Raw genomic sequence first — 19,001 nt, forward strand, 5'->3', positions numbered from 1 at the left:
GCACAGGAATGGAGCGCGAGGCTGAGGAGGGCTGGGCCCCGGGCAGAGGCCAGGGGGTCCCGCAGAAACTTCTGGAGGAAGAGGGGCCAGGCGGCTGTCCCAGCCCCATGTTTGGGCAGATTAATGGAGTCGCGGCTCCCGCGCCCGAGTCCTGCCCTGGGAGGGGACAGTATCTGTTTAGATTTGCGTCTAAATTTAAACCCTGATCGCCGGCCTCCCTCCCCCGCTCCCCACCCCTTCCCCCTCCCCCGGCCTCCCCCTCCCTCGTGCTCTCGCGCAGGGCCCGGCCGCCCGCAGTCCCGAGCGAGGCAGCCGGCGCGCCGCCGCCGCCCCCTTGCCCTGCGTGCCGCAGCCCCTGCCCGGCGGGCGCGGGGAGCCGAGCGGACAGCGAGCGCGGCCGCCGCGGAGCCGGCACCTGGAGGCCATGGAGGTAACGCCCGGGCGCGGGGGGCGCAGGGGGGGCGTGGGGGGCGCCCCGGGCTCCTGGGGGACCCCGCCGGGCGGGCCGGGGCGACGGGAGCACCCCTCCGCGGGCTCCGGGTGTGGGGTCAGGGACCCCCGGGGGTCGCGCTGCAGCCGGCTTCGTAACCGGGCGAGCGCGTGGGGACAGCCTGCGGGGGCGCCGAAGCCCCTGACTCTGCAGACACGATCGGTCCCGACAGGGAAACGGAACGGGCCCCCGGGGGCCGCGGGGGGGGGCACGTCTGTGCCGGGCCCCGGGCTTCCCTTTCCCCCTGCAGCCCGTCTGGCGCGTCTTCTTGCAGAACTTTCGGAGAAGCTCCGCTCGCGGGCCGGGAAACGGCACCGTTTGCGATAACGGCGAGAGTCGCCGGTCGGTCCCCGCCTCGCGAGGCGCGCCGGCCGCACGTGGGGGGCGCGCGGCTCCGCGGGGGGCTTTCCGGGCGCGCGCGCGGCCTCGGCGGGGCCCGGGCGCCGCTCTCCGGCGCGGGGGTGCCCTCGACTTCCCCGTCCCCCCTTCTCCACGTTTCGGGGCTCCCATAGATGGCCTGACACTCAGCCCTCTGCCCGTCTTAACGGGACAGGGCTTTGGGGAAAGACGGGAGGAGGAGGTGCGCACGGGGGTGGGGAGCCCCTCGGGGGATCCCCACCCGCGTGCTGCCGGAGGGAGCTCCCGGTCGGCGACAGTGACGCCCGGCCGGTCCCTGCCCCGCGGCAGGCTCCGCGGGAGCCCGGCCGCCTCTCCGGAGCGGACTGTGTGCGGGGCCCAGGGCGTGGGCCGCACCCTCCGTGGACACTCCTGCGGATCCGGGCTGGGCGGGGTGGCCCGGCAGGCGGCGTCCGCAGCTGGGAGGCGGCGGGGTTCTCTCCGGGGGATACAGCCCCCGGGGCGCCGGCTGCTAGGCGGCTTCAGCTCAGGTCGTGACCTCAGGGTTCATGGGTTCCAGCCCCGAGTCGGGCTCTGTGCTCGGGGTTCGGAGCCTGGAGCCTGTTTCAGATCCTGTGTCTCCCCCTCTCTCTGACCCTCCCCTGCTCACGCTCTGTTTCTCTGTCCCAAAACTAAACATAATAAACAGAAACATAATAATAATAATAGTTGCCTAAGAAGGGGGTTCCCTCCTCTGGGAGAGTACAGGGGGCTCAGACCCTAGGCTGGGGGTTCAGCATGATTTAGGACCTGTCTCGTCTCTTGCAGAAATGGATTGGGGGTAAGAGCAAAGCACGCTTCAGGCTTCAAAGCATGCTGGCGCTCGAGGGCCAAATGCCTGCGTGAACTTTGTTCTGGGAAGACACAGAGGGGCCCCTTCCCGAGAGGCGCCCTCTTCTCCCTCGGCTGAGGAAGGACCTGTGCGGGGTGGAGGCCCTGAAATGCTCACCTGAGCAACTTCCTGTGTGGCTTGGGGCCTGTGGGGGAGGGGGGAGTGCCCCCCCTCCCCGGTCTCCAGAGATGATGTGTAGTTAGGAAGGGGGATCTCACCAAGATGGGGGTGTGGGGTGTGGGGTGTGGGAGGGACTGGCTCAGTCGCCCCGAAGTCTGTCAGTTTGCCAGTGATGGCTTTTGAAGTTTCTTTGTCGAAACGACTGAAAAAAGAACTCGGACTGCCAGCCCTGGAAAAGGAAGTAAAGAGGAAACCGAGGGGCTGGGGAGGTGACGGTTCTGAACCAGGAAGTAAACTTTTCATGGTGGGTCATGGTCTGCAGGAGTGGGGTGTGGGAGCTCCTGCCGCATCTCAGAGGAAAACCCTCTTCTGAGAGAGGAGACCCACTTTTGAGAGTGAAGGCACCACTTTCCTCGCGGGGGAGAAACTGAGTTACATTACTTCTCGGTATTAGGAGTTCAGGTCAGCCCAATAAGGCTGACTCAACGTTCATTCTCTAGAACCCACTTACCTATTAGAAGTCTTGGGCGAATCTTCTCTTTTTTTAAGTCACGGTTATGGTTCTTGGCAGTGTCAGTCATTACTTCAGCCCTCATTAAGCCCTCTGGAATGAGCAAGATAAAGATGTCTTTTAAAAGTCCACAGCCCAATAGGGGAAGGGAGACTTTCTAGGCCCTGTCATGGCTGCCATTTTCGGAAGAGTAAATGCCAAATGAGTGACTCCTGCAGATCATAAGTGCTACAGTATTTCGATATTTCGAGGTGAGACTTGACAGAAGCCTTGAAAGAAGGGTGGGTGGTGAGGAGGAGAGGCATAAGGAATGGGTACAGGGAGATCATGCCAGCTTTGTTCAGGAAAGTAGGCCAGTTGGCTGGAGAGGAAGGTAGGGAAGCAGTGAGAGACAAAAAATGAAAGTAATAAGATAAAAACCACAAGGCCTCCAAGTATAGTGGATGCTGGCCAAGTGGGTGAGTGGGAGCTGGAATCCAAGCCATCTGGAGGAAAGGGTTACTTTTTCTTCATACAAAGTCTCCTTGTCTCTCCGTGCCCCCCAAAGGGGTGCCTTTTTCTAATTCAGACAGAGGCCAGCTGTGGGCCTCAAAGGCCAGATAGTGGATGGGCCCGGCTTCTGCCCCATGGACAGTAGGAAACTGCTCAGCATTTAGGAAAGATGGCGGCCTAGGAAAGATGGCGGCCAGGAGGTAGTAGGAATGAAATGGCAGAAATGGCAGCTCAGAGAGTGAGCAGGGCAAGGAGGCTGAGCAGCCCCTCTGAGCGCCCACGCATATTCTGACTTCGAGACGCAGAAAGGGTGGAAGAGACGGAAGAGTAAAGACCGCGCGTGGAAGGAGAAATCAGAACTGACACTGGCGTGTGAACTCGTGAGCGTGCCCCGAAGAGGGGCGTTCTCCAAGACACCAAGGCAGCTTTCACGAACCTGTAAGCCTTTTGTAAGCAGGGCCTCTAATTGGTCTTTTGGTCTCCAGAGATTAGCACAGCGCCTAGAATTATAATCATCCCATTTCTCAAGAAGAGTTTGCTTGGTAAATGAATTAACGGAAACGGGGAACTCCTTGACCCCTCCGTCCACCCGTCCACAGCTCCAGTGTGTCCGCCTTGGGAGGTCTTCCCAGATGCCCCCCCCCCCCCCCCCCCCCCCCCCCCCCCCCCAGAGCCTTTTGCTCTTTCAGAGCACTTTGTTCGGCTGGATTCGAGGCCTAGGCCGACTTGGCACTTTCTGCCCACCTGGCTGTCTCCCTGGAAGGCCCACCAGGCAGTAAGTGCTTTTTGAACAAGCAAATAAGTGATTGAACGCGGGAGAAAGCTCGGATTTTTTCTGAAAGCAAGGTTCAGGTATATTGGTTTTGAGATGCCCAGCACTTGGTGAGAAATACAGGCCTCTTGAGATGCAAATACGGTTCTTTTTTAGAAGAGATCAGAGGTGACATCACGGTGGGTAGGAGCCCAGAAGAGAGAAGTACATGGTAAAGAAAGAGCTGGAGACTTAGGGCCTCTAAATTAAATTAATCTTCTTGGTCGTTTAAATATAAATTGTAGGCCCTCCCAAAGAGCCTGAGAGTGCTCGCAACAACTTTAATTTTTACAGACTAAATCCTTCACGTGTTCAACTAATAGTAGACACATGAAAATTAGACTTCTCTCCCACAACCGTGTGTCTGTTTCGTTGAACAAATGAAGGATTTAGTCTGAGACAATTAAACTTTATTGCCACTGAACAAACAGTGGATTTCTCACTTAGATGGAGACGGCTAATGAGCCCTTTTCTCTGAGGCAACTCCGGGTCCTTCCCAGAGACTATTTGTTACCCATCCATTTATTCAGTATTTACTGAGCATTTATTCCATCCTGAAGCTTGTATTTGAAATGTCACTCATGGGGCTGTCACCTCTTTTATTCCTGTAGGGCATCCGATGACGAGAGAGGGGGGGACAGAGTGCGTGTGTACGTGTGTGCACCTGTATATTTGACATATTCCACTTGTAACCTACGTTTTCACTGATTTTTTTTATTTCATTAAATTTTTCTTACCACAATGTCACCAACGGCCTTTGCTGGCTTCGGACCCACCCTCTCACGGAGCCGTATGTTGGCCGCTGGCTGGAGCTCCGGGGTCCCCATCGGCGAGTGCACGGGCTCTGGAAGCGGGGGGCTAGCTAGGAGGACTCGCGGGCGTGCCCATGTACCCCCGCATTCCTGTCCGGCTCCCGCGTGCTCTGCGGGACCCACAAAGTTCCACTGGCTTCCACTGAGCTGACACCTTTCATTCACGGGGCTGCAGGGACAGCCGGGCTGGAAGGGCCCAGGCCCCATCCCAGGAGGGGTGAGTGCATTCCTGGATGGAGTCGGGTTTCAGAGCCTGATCCACAGCGTGCCTCCTGGAGCGAGGGGAGCCAGAGCGCGGCTTCCGTGGGAAATCTGAACGCTGGCGGCTCAGCGGCCCAGTAATCTTATCAGGGCCACGGGGGAAAGCATCTGGGTTCCAGAGAAGTCTGCAGGCAGCCCCGCCTTCCTCTAGTAATAGCTGTAGGCTCGCAGCCAGCTTGACCACCCCTGCTCCACTCACTAGAATGGAAACATCTCGAGGCTGTGGGTGGGATGAAGCCATCTCTCGCTGCCCCCCACCCCACATCGTAAGGGAGGAAGCCGAGACGCTGAGGCTGCCGATGGACCTTTGGAAACCAACAGCTTGCAGTGTTTCTCTCTGGGGAGGAGTGCAGCGCCTAGGCCTTGAGAAGTACGATCATGAGTCTCATCACAAACGCGATCTCCACCGCGTGTCCGGCCTTCTGGGATTATACAGGCGTTTTGATCTCTGTGTGCAAAACAGGACACATGGTACTGCAGACGCAGTGCTGGGGCCTGGTGGCCGTCATCAGCCCTCCTGCTCTAAGGCTCTCCGGGAGCTCACCTCCCGAATGGACCTACCTGAGTCAGGCCAGTGAGGACACTGCCCTCCTGCCTTGTCATTAGGGCAGTAAGCACCCCATCTTCTTCTTTGGGGGGCTTCCTGAATACCTGTCTTCTGGGGATTGTGGGAAACGAGGGCTGAGCCCGCGAGGCTTCCCCGTGAAGGCTCATTTGGGTGGGTCACATCCTTTTCTGAGAGAAGGGGCTCTAACCACTGCAGTCACAGCTCCTCCAGTGGCGCCCTGGGGCGGGACATGCAGGACATGTAGGGGACCTTTCTGAGATGCCATCGGAGCCCATCCTTAATAGATAGTATTGGGGCCCCCAGGCTGGACGCACTGAGAAGTTCCAAACACCGGAGTCCGACATTCTCTCCGGCCTAGAAACTAAGCGTCTGTGTCATCAGGTGTCCCCAGCCGTTTGTTTGGAGCCTGCTGGCGCCGTATCAGGGCCACCCTCCTGGCCTCGGGGTAGCAATCACAGCTCTCTCCCAGGCTGGATCTTCTGTAATCGATCACTAACAATTCACAGGACACCACACCCCAGCTCTGTAATTAGGCCCAGCACTGGGGGCACAAAGATCAAGACCCCGCCCGGCCCAGCCTTGCAGGACTCCGGTCTGGGGGCGGGGCGAGACCGAGGTGTGGGCTCACTAGCCCCCAGGAGCGGCAGTGCACCCGGCCTGAATTCAGGGGGACTTCCTGTGGCAGACAGTTTCTAGGTTGAGTCTGGAGACGTGAGTAGCAGTGCTGGTGCAGAGAATGGGGACAAGCGTTGCAATGAGGGGAAGTGACAAGAGCAAAGTGTTTGGTGCTGGAAACAGCACGATGTCCCCGGGGGAGCCCCCGCTTCATTCCTGGAGGATAAAGCCAGACAAAGGTATTGGCAGCTGGGGCACAGGATGGGGTGACAGAGAAACGTAAGTTACAGTTCCCGCCTTAGAGGAGCTTTCTTCTATTTGGGGAAACAAGATCTACCCACGTGACATGACATTAAAAAAAATACAAGATAGTATCTTGATAAGGTCTCAGGTGTGTAGGAGTTCAAAGGCAGCCTCTCTAATGGGAGCCAGAGAAATCTTGCTTCCGCTGCTGGGGATCCCCCCAACAAAGGTGCAGCCTCCTGGCAGCCCTGGGGGTGCGCAGCCACGAGGACTTCAGCCCAGTGACCGCGTGCTCTGCCCCCGGCCGCACCTGCACACTCTTGCTGAGGAAATCTGTGTGAAGCAACGGGCTGGGCCCCCTGGGCCCCCTGGGGGATGCCTTTGGTCAGGCTCCCTCTAGCCACCCCCATGGCCCACCTTCCTTCTCTGGGACGGGGCCACCCAGGTGGCTCAGTCGGTTAAGCATCTGACTTCGGCTCAGGTCATGATCTCACGGTTCGTGGGTTCGAGCCCCGCGTCAAGCTCTGCGGACAGCTCAGAGCCTGGAGCTGCTTCGGATTCTGTGTCTCCCCCCGCCCCCCCCCCCCGCTCCTCCCCTGCTCACGCTCTGTCTGTTTCTCAAAAACGAATAAACGTTGAGAGAGAGAAAGGAAGGAAGAAGAGAGAGAGAGAGAGAGAGAGAGGAGGCTTCTGGGAATAAGCAGGCTCACAGACACCGTCCGGCCCTCTCACACCTCCACTGCAGCCGCTGTCACCCCTCCCCCTGCGGCTCATGTGGCCGCACCGCCCGTGCCTGTGCTGAAAAGCCAGCGTTTCTCTCTGGCCCAGGGCAGGGTGGGGACGGGCCAGGTGGGCCCAGAAGCGGCCGCCAAGCGCGCGCCTCGCCCCGGCTGGGCCCGGCGACACAGCCCAACGGAAACAGAAAGCTGAGCCTGTGGCTGCTGTTACACAAGCCCAGCAGCCACAGCAGAGGTCACCAAGAATGTACGTGTCACAGGACGCCGCGGAGGGCTTCAGGCACCCTCGGGGCCTCCCCTGCAGACCCCTGCCCAGCGCGTGAGCCGAAGGGACAGCTCCGGCAGCCTCAGAGGCACCCCCCCACCCCCACCCCCGCAAAACACATTCCCAGGCTTCGGGTCTCTGGCTCACCTTGCTTTTGAGGTGTGTTTCGATGGATTGTGGGAAATGCTTTCTGAGCAGCCACGTTGACGTCAGTGGGGGAGTGCCTACTAAATACAGAGGTTTTGCAGAATTTTTTTAGTCCTCATAAAGGCCCATCGCATCTGTTTTCTAGCTGAGGACGCCGGGGACTCCGTGTGATTAAGTTACGTCTGCAGGTGGCCACCGGCAGAGCCAGCACGGGAACCCGCCCCGTCCGGAGGGGTCCTGTGGCCCCTGTCCCTCCCCCTGCGCTGGAGGGGCTCAGGCTGTCCCCACGGTGTCTGTGTTTACGCCCCCCCCCCCCCAGCTCAGAGCCAGCGCACAGTGGGCGCCGGGTGGCCCAAGGCACGGGGCCTTAAAGGCCTGGCAGAGATTTGCTCTGAGACCTCGCGGCACGTGGGAAAGATTTCTGAAAGGTTCTAGTGGTATCTCTGGGCAAAACTAGCGTAAGCGTCCATGGCCCCCAAAAAAGGAAGTTTAAATGAAAATTCAGTTTTAGGGCTCAGAGTGTTGAGAGCAAGAAGGACTGTTAGCAGTGTGTTCCCGTTTGTTCGTTTTATTTTTTTTTTAAGTGTATTTATTTATTTTGAGACAATGTGAGTGGGGGAGGGGCAGAAGGAGGGGGGAGAGATTGAGACTCGCAAGCAGGCTTCGCGCTGCCCAGCGGGGTCTTGAACCCACAAAACCACGAGATCATGACCTGATCTTGTCAGATGCTTAACCGACTGAGCCACCCAGGTGCCCCTTTTCCATTCATTTCAAAGATGAGGAAACTAACCAGAAATGTTGACCGATGGTCACGTGTAAAATCAGCTCGTGGTGAAGTCAGACCTCCACAGAAGGACTCCGGGCGCTCAGCACCCGCACTTCCCTGTACAGGGCTGCACATCGGGGGTTGGAATCAGCTCATTATTCCTTTCTTGCCTCCCCCCCATTTTGGTGTGTGGTCTCCTCGCCCAGGGGTGCTCAGTTTCCTGGCCTTCCCCAGCAAGCACCCTTAACTCTGAGAGTGATGGGGCAGGGAGAGGAACAGCTTGTAAACCAGCGGCACGCAGAGGCCCCGAGTGGGGGCGGGGAGGCCTGACCCCCCCCCCCCCGGCCCGGTGCAGTGCTGTCCTTGGTTTTCTCGCCTCCCCCCAGGGGTCTTCTGGGAGAGCCCCTGAGCCCTGTTTCCCAGGCGTGCCCGAATCCCCTCCCAGAGGCCTGAAGTGAAGTAGGAGGGAGAACGAGGTGGGTTCCAAGCCCCTGTGTTTTCAGGGGCAGCGAACGGGGGGCTCTGAGCGGCCAGGCCCGGGTTACAGCAAAGCTCCGCCCACATCGAGGGTCCAGAGCCCGTGGCGATGGGGACAGTCTGCTGGGACTGCCACTACAAGGCTGCAAACGAGGTGGCTTAAAACAACAGACATGTATGCCCTGGGTTCTAGAGGCCAGATCCGTGCCCCAGGGCCCCTTTCCCTACGGGGGCCCCAGGGCAGTCTGTCCCCGCCTCTTCCCGCTCCCGGTGCACAGCGGCTTCGGGCTTGAGGCCTCTGCCATCTTTGCCTCACGTTCACTTTACCGTCTTCTCTGTGTGCCTCTCGGAAGGACGTGTGTCATTGGATTTAAGACCCGCGCTGATAATCCAGAATCAATTCGCTTCTACTAAATAAGGTGACATTCACAGGCTCCAGAGACTAGGGCATGATCGCGTCTTCTTGAAGGGCCACCATGTAGCTCACTATAGCAGGCAGCTTGTCGTCCGTCATCGGGGCGGGGGACCCGGGGATTGGCAGGGTGAACCCGCCGTTTTGCAAGCCGTATTGGGACATCACCACCTCTGGCACTGCCCTTGAGTGAACTACCAATGGACATTCATTGATGTCTGTTGTGCGACTGATCTCCTGCCTCTTGGGTAGCAAGACCCACATTGCGGTGGGTCCCAGCCACACTTTATGGTCAGAGCCACAGTTTGGAGAGGAGGTCCGCAGGCCGCTACGGAGCTAAGGATGACCTCCTGGTATGTTCTCTTCCCAATGAGATAAGTACGGTGTGAGCCAGCTGGGAAGAGCCGCTTAAGATCATCCAGGATCAACTCCACTTTCAGAAAGGATTGTGCCTAGCAAGATTATAAAATTGCATTTTATCTGATGTCATTTGATATTCTGTTATCAAATACCTTGTTCATGACTCACCCCTTTATTCATTGATTTGAGGACGTGTTTTGAGTAGCTACCAAATGGAAATTGATAAGACACAATTCCTGGTCTCAGGATTCATACAGTTGGAAGTGGAGAGGAGGCAGAGAGGGAAGAAATGATACAAGACAATTTGATTGGCCCTGTGAGGGCAGTGAGTAAGCAGTTTGGTGGCACACGTGGCGACAGGTAACGAACGGTCAGGACAGGCTAGTGTGTGACTGTGAAGTGTAGTTCCGCAGTCTTAGTGACCAAAGACAACAGAGGTTTCTTTCTCTGATGCTATGTGTCTGTTAAGAGTGGGGCTGGGGGCTCGGCTCCGTGTCACTGGCCTCCCTCTGGGACCCAGGCTGACAGAGCAACTTCCGTATGGAACATTGTCAGCTGTCATGGCAGAGGGAAGGAACGTTTTGGAGGACTTGCACCGGCCGTGGCTCTGGCCACACAGCCACAGGGGTAAGGAGAGCCCGGAATGAGGGGAGCTGGGAGTGTTCTGTCAACACCACCAGCTGCTGTGGAGCCTCACAGGGCTTCCAGGGGAGACGACATGATCTGTGAGCCAGGTGCGACCGTGTCTTCAGACTGACCAAGGTGTGAAGGACGAGCGAGAAGACTTCTCCGTGCTGGAGGCGTACACAACTCGTGGTTGGAGATGTTCTTCCTGATTAAAACGGGACCTGCTTCGCAAATGCAAAGAACATTTTCAGTGATTTTAAGTCTTCATGCTTTGGAGCTTGATCCGGAGGGGCAGGTGGGTTTGAAGGGAGAGCCATGGGATGAATACGCCCCCCATTTCTGTAGGAAAACGATAGCAATGAAAGAAAACATGAGCGATTAGGTGCAACTGTTTACAGTGTTCCTCAAAGAATAAATAAGTTAGGGGCACCTGAGTTAAGTCAGTTAAGCCCCTGACTTTGCCTCAGGTCATGATCTCAAGGTTCGTGAGTTCGAGCCCCGAGTCGGGCTCTGTGCTGACAGCTCAGAGCCTGGAGCCTGTTTCAGATTCCGTGTCTCCTTTTCTCTATGCTCCTTCCCCTCTCACGCTCTTTCTCTCTCTGAAAAATAAGCATTAAAAAAAAGAATAAAAAAGTTAAAACAAAACAAAATAAAAGCTTCTCAAACATCCAGCCCTGGAACAGCCAATCCCACAGACGGTGCCGTCAGGAGAGCCCGCTTACAGCCACCCTTGCTGGTTTGGAAGCCCTCCCCCATAGTGAATAGGGAATCTGTGCTTTTTTTTTTCCGGCATGTAGTTACAAAACACTCAGAATTGCAATTTTTCCCATAAGCCCTTCCTTCTGTGTCTAAGGAAGGGGTGAGTGCAAGCCTGCAAATAACACTGGAATCAGGCGGTGGAATTTGAAGGAACCGGTAACAATAGGCTGCCCCCTGCCCCCTGTTCCCCTTAGGTTTCCTTTTCTGAGTATTGCATTTGGGACAGACCGACAGGGATGCCGTGTAGACGGGTGAACCGTGAGACCCGAGTTTCAGGTCCAGAGTCAGTAAGTAGGCTTAGGGTCCTGGTTGGTGCCCCATCTGTAACGTTTGTGCCTCTTCACCTTGGAGGGCTTATTTGAGAAGGCAGTAAGAGCCAGTGTGTTTAAAAAAAATTGTGAAGCTGCCTCGGAACATTAAAATATCCCATGGAGGGGCACCTGGGGGCTCAGTCGGTTAAGCATCCGACTTCAGCTCAGGTCATGGTCTCGCAGTTAGTGAGTTCGAGCCCCGCGTCGGGCTCTGTGCTGACAGCCAGCTCAGAGCCTGGAGCCTGTTTCAGTCTGTGACTCCCTCTCTCTCTGACCCTCCCCTGCTCGCATTCTGTCTCTCTCTGTCTCTCGAAAATAAATAAACATTAAAAAAAAAAGTTAAAAAAATATCCCATGGATGTACAGTCATGGCACCATGGTTATTGATGTTTATGAAGTGGATATGGTGAAAATTCATAACATTCCTGAGTGTGTCTTCTGTAAGAAAGTTCTGGCATTCTCTTTGCCTAATAGAAGATGGCAGAGGACGTGCCAAGAAGGTGACTTTGGTAAATATGTGCAGAGCTAAGGCTTCCCATGGCAGCCAGAAGATACCTAAAAGAGATCCTGGTCTGCGCAGTGGTGATAAGGAAAATGCTTTCCAATTTACCACGCTTTCTTTTGAAAGCACGCTCCCATGTCTCTTCAGCTAAGCGATAAGCTCTAAAACTCCCCATCCTTGACCCCAGGAACCTACAATCTGCATAGTATGGATCCGGCTCGCCCTTTTGAATGAAGGTCGGAATGCAGGCTTCACATTACTTGCCAGACAGGCTGCGTGACATAACATAAGGGTTAAGAACACACAGCCAGGAGCCACACGGCTGGGTTTGAGTCCTGACCTTTCCGGTTCCTAGCTTGTGACCTCTGTGTGCCTTGGCTTTCCCATCTGTAAAATGAAAAAGGTAAGAGCACCTACGTGATTGGGTTGTTAGATTACATGAGTTACTGTTGGTGGAAAGTGCTTCGGACAGTGCCTGTCACCTGTTAGGTTGGACATGATTGCTGAATGAATAAGTAGATATTTTAAGAGAGAACGGCCTCCCTTGCTTTGGTGCAGCTTAGGCTGGGACCCAGCATGGACGAGAGGACGTCTGAAGTTCTCCTCCAGCCTGAGAGTGTGTGACTTGCTGAGAGAGTGTGTGTGTAGAGGGGCGGTTAGCACACACGGCGTGCAGACCTCCGCTGGTGCATCTCCCCGGGCTCCTGTAAGAGGCTGGTCCTTGGGAGGGGGGCGGAGGGAGGGTGCTGGAACAGCAAATCTAAGCTGCAGGCTCTCAGGGCAGCCAAGGCCTCCAGGAAGAAGGGAGTATCATTGGCTCCATAATTGTATTTCAAAGAAAGGGGTGCGGGGTGGGGCGCCTGGGTGGCTTAGTCGGTTAAGCGTCCGACTTGACTTTCGCTTAGGTCATGATCTCGCGGTTCGTGGGTTCGAGCCCCACGTCAGGCTCTGTGCTGACTGCCAGCTCAGAGCCTGGAGCCTGTTTCAGTCTGTGACTCCCTCTCTCTCTGGCCCTCCCCTGCTCACGCCATCTCTCTCTCTCTCTCCTAGAAATAAATAAAACATTAAAAAAAAAAAGGGGTGCGGGGAGAGGGGACAGTGCGTGTGCTTGGTGGGTTCGCCTTGGTAGAGCAGTGAAATGAGGCAGGACCCGGGAAGGAGGGAGTCCAACCAAAGTACTGCTTCCCCCACCCCCACCTGGCTTCCCTGGGTTACGTCCCCGGGTCCATCCTCACCTTTCCACCTGCATGGAGGCCCCTGTACCCACTGCAGCCAGAGCCCTTTTCAGCTGACGTCAGCCCTGCGCTTCCGGCTGGGCTGAAGGACCCGGGCGCTTTCCTCCGCCAACCAACCAGGGTATTTCGATACCTCAGACGGTTGCATTACTTGTGTTCCAAAGGATTTCTCGGCAAGATGAGTTCGGAGCAGATGAGCTCCCTTGCCCAAAGTGTAGTAGAGCTGCGCCTCGCATCTCAGGGTTTTCCGGAAGGACAGGGACGGGCCACAGGGCCCTGTCCTTAACCCCGGCTTGTTAAACGTTTTTGTGAATGACTTTCATGAAGAATAGAGTTCAGATGACCCCCAGCCAGATTAGTTAATACACGCTACGTGAGGTTCAAGTTCAGATGATCTCTATAGGGTGGGATGCTGGGCCAAAACCAACCTAATGAAATTAAACAGGGGTGAGTGTAAAGTCGTTTGCCGGGAGACGTGCACCCGGCCCGGAGAGGCCTGGCCGAGAAAGGCACGTCCGCTTGGCCAGTCACTGCACACGTGTTCGTTGGGCCTGCTGTACGTCGGTGCTGTGTGGATCCCCGGAGGCGGCCGCGTGCAAAGACGGGATCTCAATAAGCCTGAAGGGTTAGCAACGATGCTGGGGGTGGGGGGATTTCCTCAGAGAATGGTGGTTGCACGAGGCTTCACGGGAGGGCTGACTTCAGAGCGGGCCTGAACACGAGGAAGGTTTTTTTTAAGCAGGTGGTTGTGGTGCAGGAAGAAACGGTGAGAAGCTGCTGTGACGGGGAGGAGGAGTGAGAGACGTACGTGGGCAGCCGTGAGTCGTACCTCAAGTGACCAAAATGGAGGGCCTCTTAAGCGAGTGCTCGTGCATGCACACGTGCGTACAAGCGTGTGTGCACACGGGGAGGGTAGAGGTGGGGCGGGGGCTGGCAGAAAGCTAGGTTGAAAGGAGACTGTGCACAGGCGAGAAAGACAACGTTGGTAAAGCTTCCTTCAGTGCAAAGTGAAGGTCCTTGGTGGGGGGCTCCCTGGGCCAAAAGGGCGCCGGAGGGCCATTCATCCAGTCCCAGGGAGTGGGGGGAGGGTGGGGAGAGTCTAGGGGACGACGTACCAGCTGAGGGGCTAAAGCACAATGAGAGGTGGCCTTGACATTGGAAAGGCAAAGACGGAGGGAGGGATCCCCAGTATGTGGTATTTAGCCGGAGGGGGTCTCGGGGGCAGCCCACGTTCAGAAAGCTCAGTGGTCACCTGCACAGAAGTGGTCTCTGAAGCGGGGGAGGTAAAAGCCACCACAACGAGGCATTCAGGCCAAGGCCAAGGCCGTGGGCCACTCTCCTGTTTGAGCAATATCAGCAGACGAATGAGGACGATGAAGGACTGCTTCCATTTACATGCAGAGGGGTGAGGGTTCTGTTTTATTTTTTTATTTATTTTTTTATTTCTAGGAGAGAGAGAGAGAGAGACAGCGTGAGCAGGGGAGGGTCAGAGAGAGAGGGAGGCACAGAATCTGAAACAGGCTCCAGGCTCTGAGCTGGCAGTCAGCACAGAGCCCGACGCAGGGCTCGAACCCACGAACCGCGAGATCGTGACCTAAGCGAAAGTCGGACGCTTCACCGGCTAAGCCACCCAGGCGCCCCGGTTCTGTTTTATTTTTAATGCTTATTTATTTTGAGAGAGAGAGAGAGAGAGAGCGAGCAGCGGAGGAAAGGCAGAAGGAGGGACAGAGAATCACAAGCAGGCTCCGCGCTGTCATGGCAGAGCCCCACAGGGGGCTCGAACTCATGAACAGTGAGATCACACCTTAGCTGAAACCAAGAGTCAGAGGCTTAACCTACTGAGCTATTCAGGCCCCCAGAGGGCTGGGAGTTTTAAGCGACCATCAACTTCACATAAACTAACACAGAAAAAAAAAAGACCCCGTCTCGGGCATTCTCTCTGTGCCCCACCCCCACCAATGTAGGGCCTGGAGTGTCTGTCCTGCACGGGCGGCCTCCTCAGGTCTCTCCTTTGCGGGATCCCACCCTCCTTCCCCTAACTGTCTCTCAAGCTCAAGGCACGGGGGCCTGGTCACCCCGCAGCTGTGACCTGGGGCAGGGATTGTGGTAGTCAAGAGGGAGAGAATGGAGGGAGAGGGAGCAGAATTGTTTATTCTGTAGCCAAAGTTCTTTTAAGTGCGGTTCGCGCAGCCAGGCTAGCGATCTCACATCAGAATTCGCGACCTGTGGCGCTCCGGGACGGCCTCGGTGAGGGTGCCCTTGTATTATTTGTAAAGCAACACAAAAACCACAACTGACAAAAACATCCTTAGGAAACCCAAGGATGCTGTGTTCAGGGGTTTTCACTTTAGCTTTGAGATGTTATTTTAGGGGCGCCGGGTGGCTCAGTCCATTGAGAGTCTGACTCTCGATTTCGCTCAGGTTGTGCTCCCAAGGTCATGGGGAGCCCAGTGCTGGGCTGTGCACTGAGCGTGGAGCCTGCTTAAGATTCTCCCCTTCTCCCTCTGCCCCCTCTCTCCTGCTCTCATTCTCTCTCTAAAAATAAATAAAGTGTTATTTTATTATTAAACCAATATTACACATTTTAAGGTAAAATTATAAAAATTCATCATCCTAACATGACTATTTTTCTTGCTCCTTTCTGATCCTCAACTGTAATCCCCTTTATCATTAAAAAAAAAAAAACTGGGAGAAAAAGACAATTCCACGTAATGTAACTACTTCCAATTTTGTGTCTTTATTATTTTTAGCCACACACTTGGTTGTTAGAAAATTGTAATCAGTGTATATGCAAACCTGTATCATTTCATCTTATTTCCAAGGCAATATCCTTGCTCCACATAGTCGTATTTTCATTTTAAATGTTTGGATGGTATTCTGTTATACAAATATACCATAATTTACTTAATAGTTCTTTTCTATTTTGGGACATGGCATTTTGCTTTCACTTTCTCCTTATTGTAAATAACATAGCTATACACAGCGCATGCATCTTTTTTTTGTTGTTCTTCTGAATTATTTCTTTGGAAGCAATTCCCAGGAGTGGAATTATTAGGTCAAAGAATATGAATGTGTCTATGGCTCTCAGTAAACGTTGCCAAATTGCCCGCGTCCATCCTTCCTTCCTTCAAGGCTCACTGACCCTGGTGTGCACGAATTGCAGGGAATGCGAGGCGAGAGCGGCCGGTGGTGGGTGCCGAGCCCTGTTCTCCCAGGTCCTCCGGCGGGCCCCCCACCCGCCCGCAGGACACCCGCCCGCAGGAGCAGGGGAGAGGGCGGGAGGGGCTGCGGGCACCGTGGGAAGTGAAGCAACAATCTGGCGCTTCCTGCTGGCACAGCTGCAGATAAGGGGAAATGACACACTGGCGAGAGGGAGGGGCGGACGAGCATGGGACACGGGAGCCTCCCTCCCCAGCCGAGCGCGGGGGCAGACGGCCCTGGGGTTTGCGATGGCCTCTAAGGAGCAGTGGACCTGCCCTGTAGGACACCACTCATGGTCACGGGCAAGAGTGGTCTGGGTTAGGGAGGAGAGAGCTCACTGTCCCGCTTGCTGAGTGAAATATGCGATGAGCGCCCACTGTGTCAGGTCCGCGTGGAGATTCCGGACACAAAGGGGAATGAACCTTGGGCCCTGCCCTCAAGGGGCCTGCAGCCTCGTAGGGAAGCGCGGAGGACGACAGGTGCCTGCGACCGCGTGGCCACCTATTCTAGTAGGTGTGTGTCCAGGACACAGATCAGGGTGTGACCTGCAGGGAGGAGAGGTTTCCCCAGAGGAGGTGACGAGCTCGGCGCAGGGGTGTCCTAGCTGGGACGCAGCAGGCAGGAGAGAAGGGCGCGGGACCCCAGGAGCCTCTCCCGGGCTCTGTCCACAGGCACGCAGCTCCCCGTCCCCACGTCCCCACGGAGCGGGGCCCTGAGGGCCCTGAGGGGCGTGCGAATGCAGCGCACGCTTTTTGAAGTAGCAAATTGGATGTTTATTTGGCAAGGCTGATGAGCTCGTGGGGAACACGTTGGCGCCCCCCAAGCCGCCTCTTGGTGCCACTGCTGGTTTTATTCTCAGAGCCATGGGGGGCAGGGAGTCCTGTGATCAGATCTGCATCTCAGAAAGTTCGCTGTGGCTGGGAGAGCACGCGGCATGGGGTCCTGTAGGGGCTGGTCAGTCGTCTGAACTAGAGATCAGGCGAGTGGCTTCAGAACGGACTGCGGGGGCAGAGGGAGCGGGGGAGCGGGAGGGGGACCCTTCCTCCCAGGGCCGGCGAACTTTCTCCAAAGGCCTCCCTGAAGACTAAGGGAAGGAGCAGCCTCATTCCAGGCCCCTGGGCTCTAATGGTGCGGCCACAGCGTTTGAAGAGAGGGCAGACCTGGGCTGGGACTGAGTCTCATAATGTGTCACCTGTGCGTCCCGGGCCTGTGAGGGGCACTGTGTGTTGCGTGTGCGGGGCGGGGGAGGGGAGAACCCGGCGAGGGTCGCAGGCAGCCGGAGAAGCCGGGCACGGTGGCGCGGGAGGTCGGGGCTCTGGACGGAATCGCTGTGATCAGTGGCACCAGATTTGGGGTGCTCTCCAGGGGTGCCACCGCCCCTGCCTGGCTCCCTGGGAGGATCAAATGAGACAGTGTGTTCAGAGTCAAGGACTTGGAAAAGCTACAGAAGACCCCACAGAGGCAGGGTGACGTCACCTCTGCGCTTTGGAAAACACACGGAAGTATCTGGAAACGACTTAGTCCCTCAAAGAGAGGCAGGCGCTCTGGGGTCTGGGGGGGGGCGGTGGAGGGTGAGGTGGGGGGAAGCCAGAGGGTGTGCACCTCTGCCTGGGGCTCTACTTCCTCCTCCTTTTGTGGTTTGCCTTTGAAACTCAGAGCAGCTGTTACAGATGAAAGAGCAGGGTGGGCCAGGCCCAGGTCACTGCTCAGGGGCAGAAGCCGTGTTTGAGCCACAACGAGGAAGCAGCAGGGGGGGGGGGGTCGGGGGGGTCGGGGGGGGTCGGCAGGACTTCCGGACTCTCACGTGTGTGGGTGTCTCTGACTAGACTCCCCTGGGGCCCGCCTTGGAGGCCCCAGGTCCTGAGGAAGGGCCTGGGGTCCATACCAGAGGGACCACTGCCCCTCCTCACCCCAGCCGGGAGCGCTGTTCTAGCCACAGTTCTAGCAAAGTCCAGTCCCCTCATGCCGTGAGCAAGCAGTGCACACTGGGCTGGCGTGAGGGGAACCTCAGGGCGCAGCCTCGGCGGCGGCCTCCGCAGGTGGGGTCCAGTGCCTGTGTTCGTCGGCTGAGGCTGCGGTAACGCCGTGCCACAGTCCTGAGGCCTGCGTCTGCCCCTGCGCGGGCCTCCCTCTGTGAGGGTGTCTCCCGATGTGGTCTTCTTAGAAGGACACCCGTTACGTTGGGTGAGGACCCACCCTGAGGACCTCGTTCTAACTTAACTTTCTCTCTGAAGACCTATCCCCACATGGTCTCCCTCTGAGGTTAAGGCATCAACATGAGTCTGGGGGGCACCAGGCAGCCCATAGAAACAGCCCCCAGACCCGGAGCCTCGCTTCCAGCCGTGGGTGAGAATGCGAAGGTTATAGCGGAGCTCAGGGCTCCCGCCCCCAGCGCGGGGGTGGGGTGGGGTGGGGGAGAGTGAGGGGGGAGAATGAGCCCCCAGGCCTCTGAGCCCAGGGCCCACCTTCCGCTCCAGGCCCAGCTGCTCTGTTCCTTCCGTCCGGCCTGTCCCTGGGCCGCATCCTGGAAAGAGGGCACCGGGCACACTGAACCCCGCACTGGCAGTTCTTGCCTGGCTCCCCGTGCTCCCCTCACCCAGGCCCAGCCCCCGTCTGGGCCCCTCCCCTGCCGGCGCAGACCGCAGTGCTGTGGACTGCGACCGTGGCACTTTCCAGCCCTTCTGGAAACTTCTCACAGCTTCCTGTCTGGTAGGCCTTGGCTCCCACTGGTCCCTCTGTCTGGAACCTCACCGCTCCTCCCCATCATCCTGCGGGCCGTTTTCGTAGCCGGTGCGGGGCTCTTACCCCCCAGGCACTGCGCCGTGTGGGCGCGTGGGGGGCCGTGTGTGCCCGGCCAAGGCGAAGGGTGAGGCCCTGCAGGCCCATGGCAGCCTGGACGTGGGCCGCTGCCTTCGTGTCCTGTCGAGAGGCCGCTGGGGGCCGTCTCCCGGTTGTTCCTGAGGAGGCTGCTCTCCCCCCAACCTCCACCCCTGTCTGGGGGGGGGCCTCAGACTGCTCTCCCCCCCACCTCCACCCCCGTCTGGGTGGGGG

The 19,001-nt window shown here is 57.1% G+C and overlaps 1 protein-coding gene across 1 annotated transcript in view; it reads left to right on the forward strand.

The window, feature by feature from the left end:
- The window catches only part of RCSD1 (RCSD domain containing 1), a 69,111-nt gene that overhangs the window by 298 nt on the left and 49,812 nt on the right, over positions 1-19,001 (forward strand). The window contains exon 2 of the mRNA XM_039241886.1: positions 281-430. Coding sequence (XP_039097817.1) covers positions 281-430 — 150 coding nt within the window. The remainder of the gene's footprint in view (positions 1-280; positions 431-19,001) is intronic.

This window comes from Hyaena hyaena, unplaced genomic scaffold, assembly GCF_003009895.1.
Source record: "Hyaena hyaena isolate Hyena2069 unplaced genomic scaffold, ASM300989v1 scaffold_201, whole genome shotgun sequence".
NCBI classification, from domain to species: domain Eukaryota; kingdom Metazoa; phylum Chordata; class Mammalia; order Carnivora; family Hyaenidae; genus Hyaena; species Hyaena hyaena.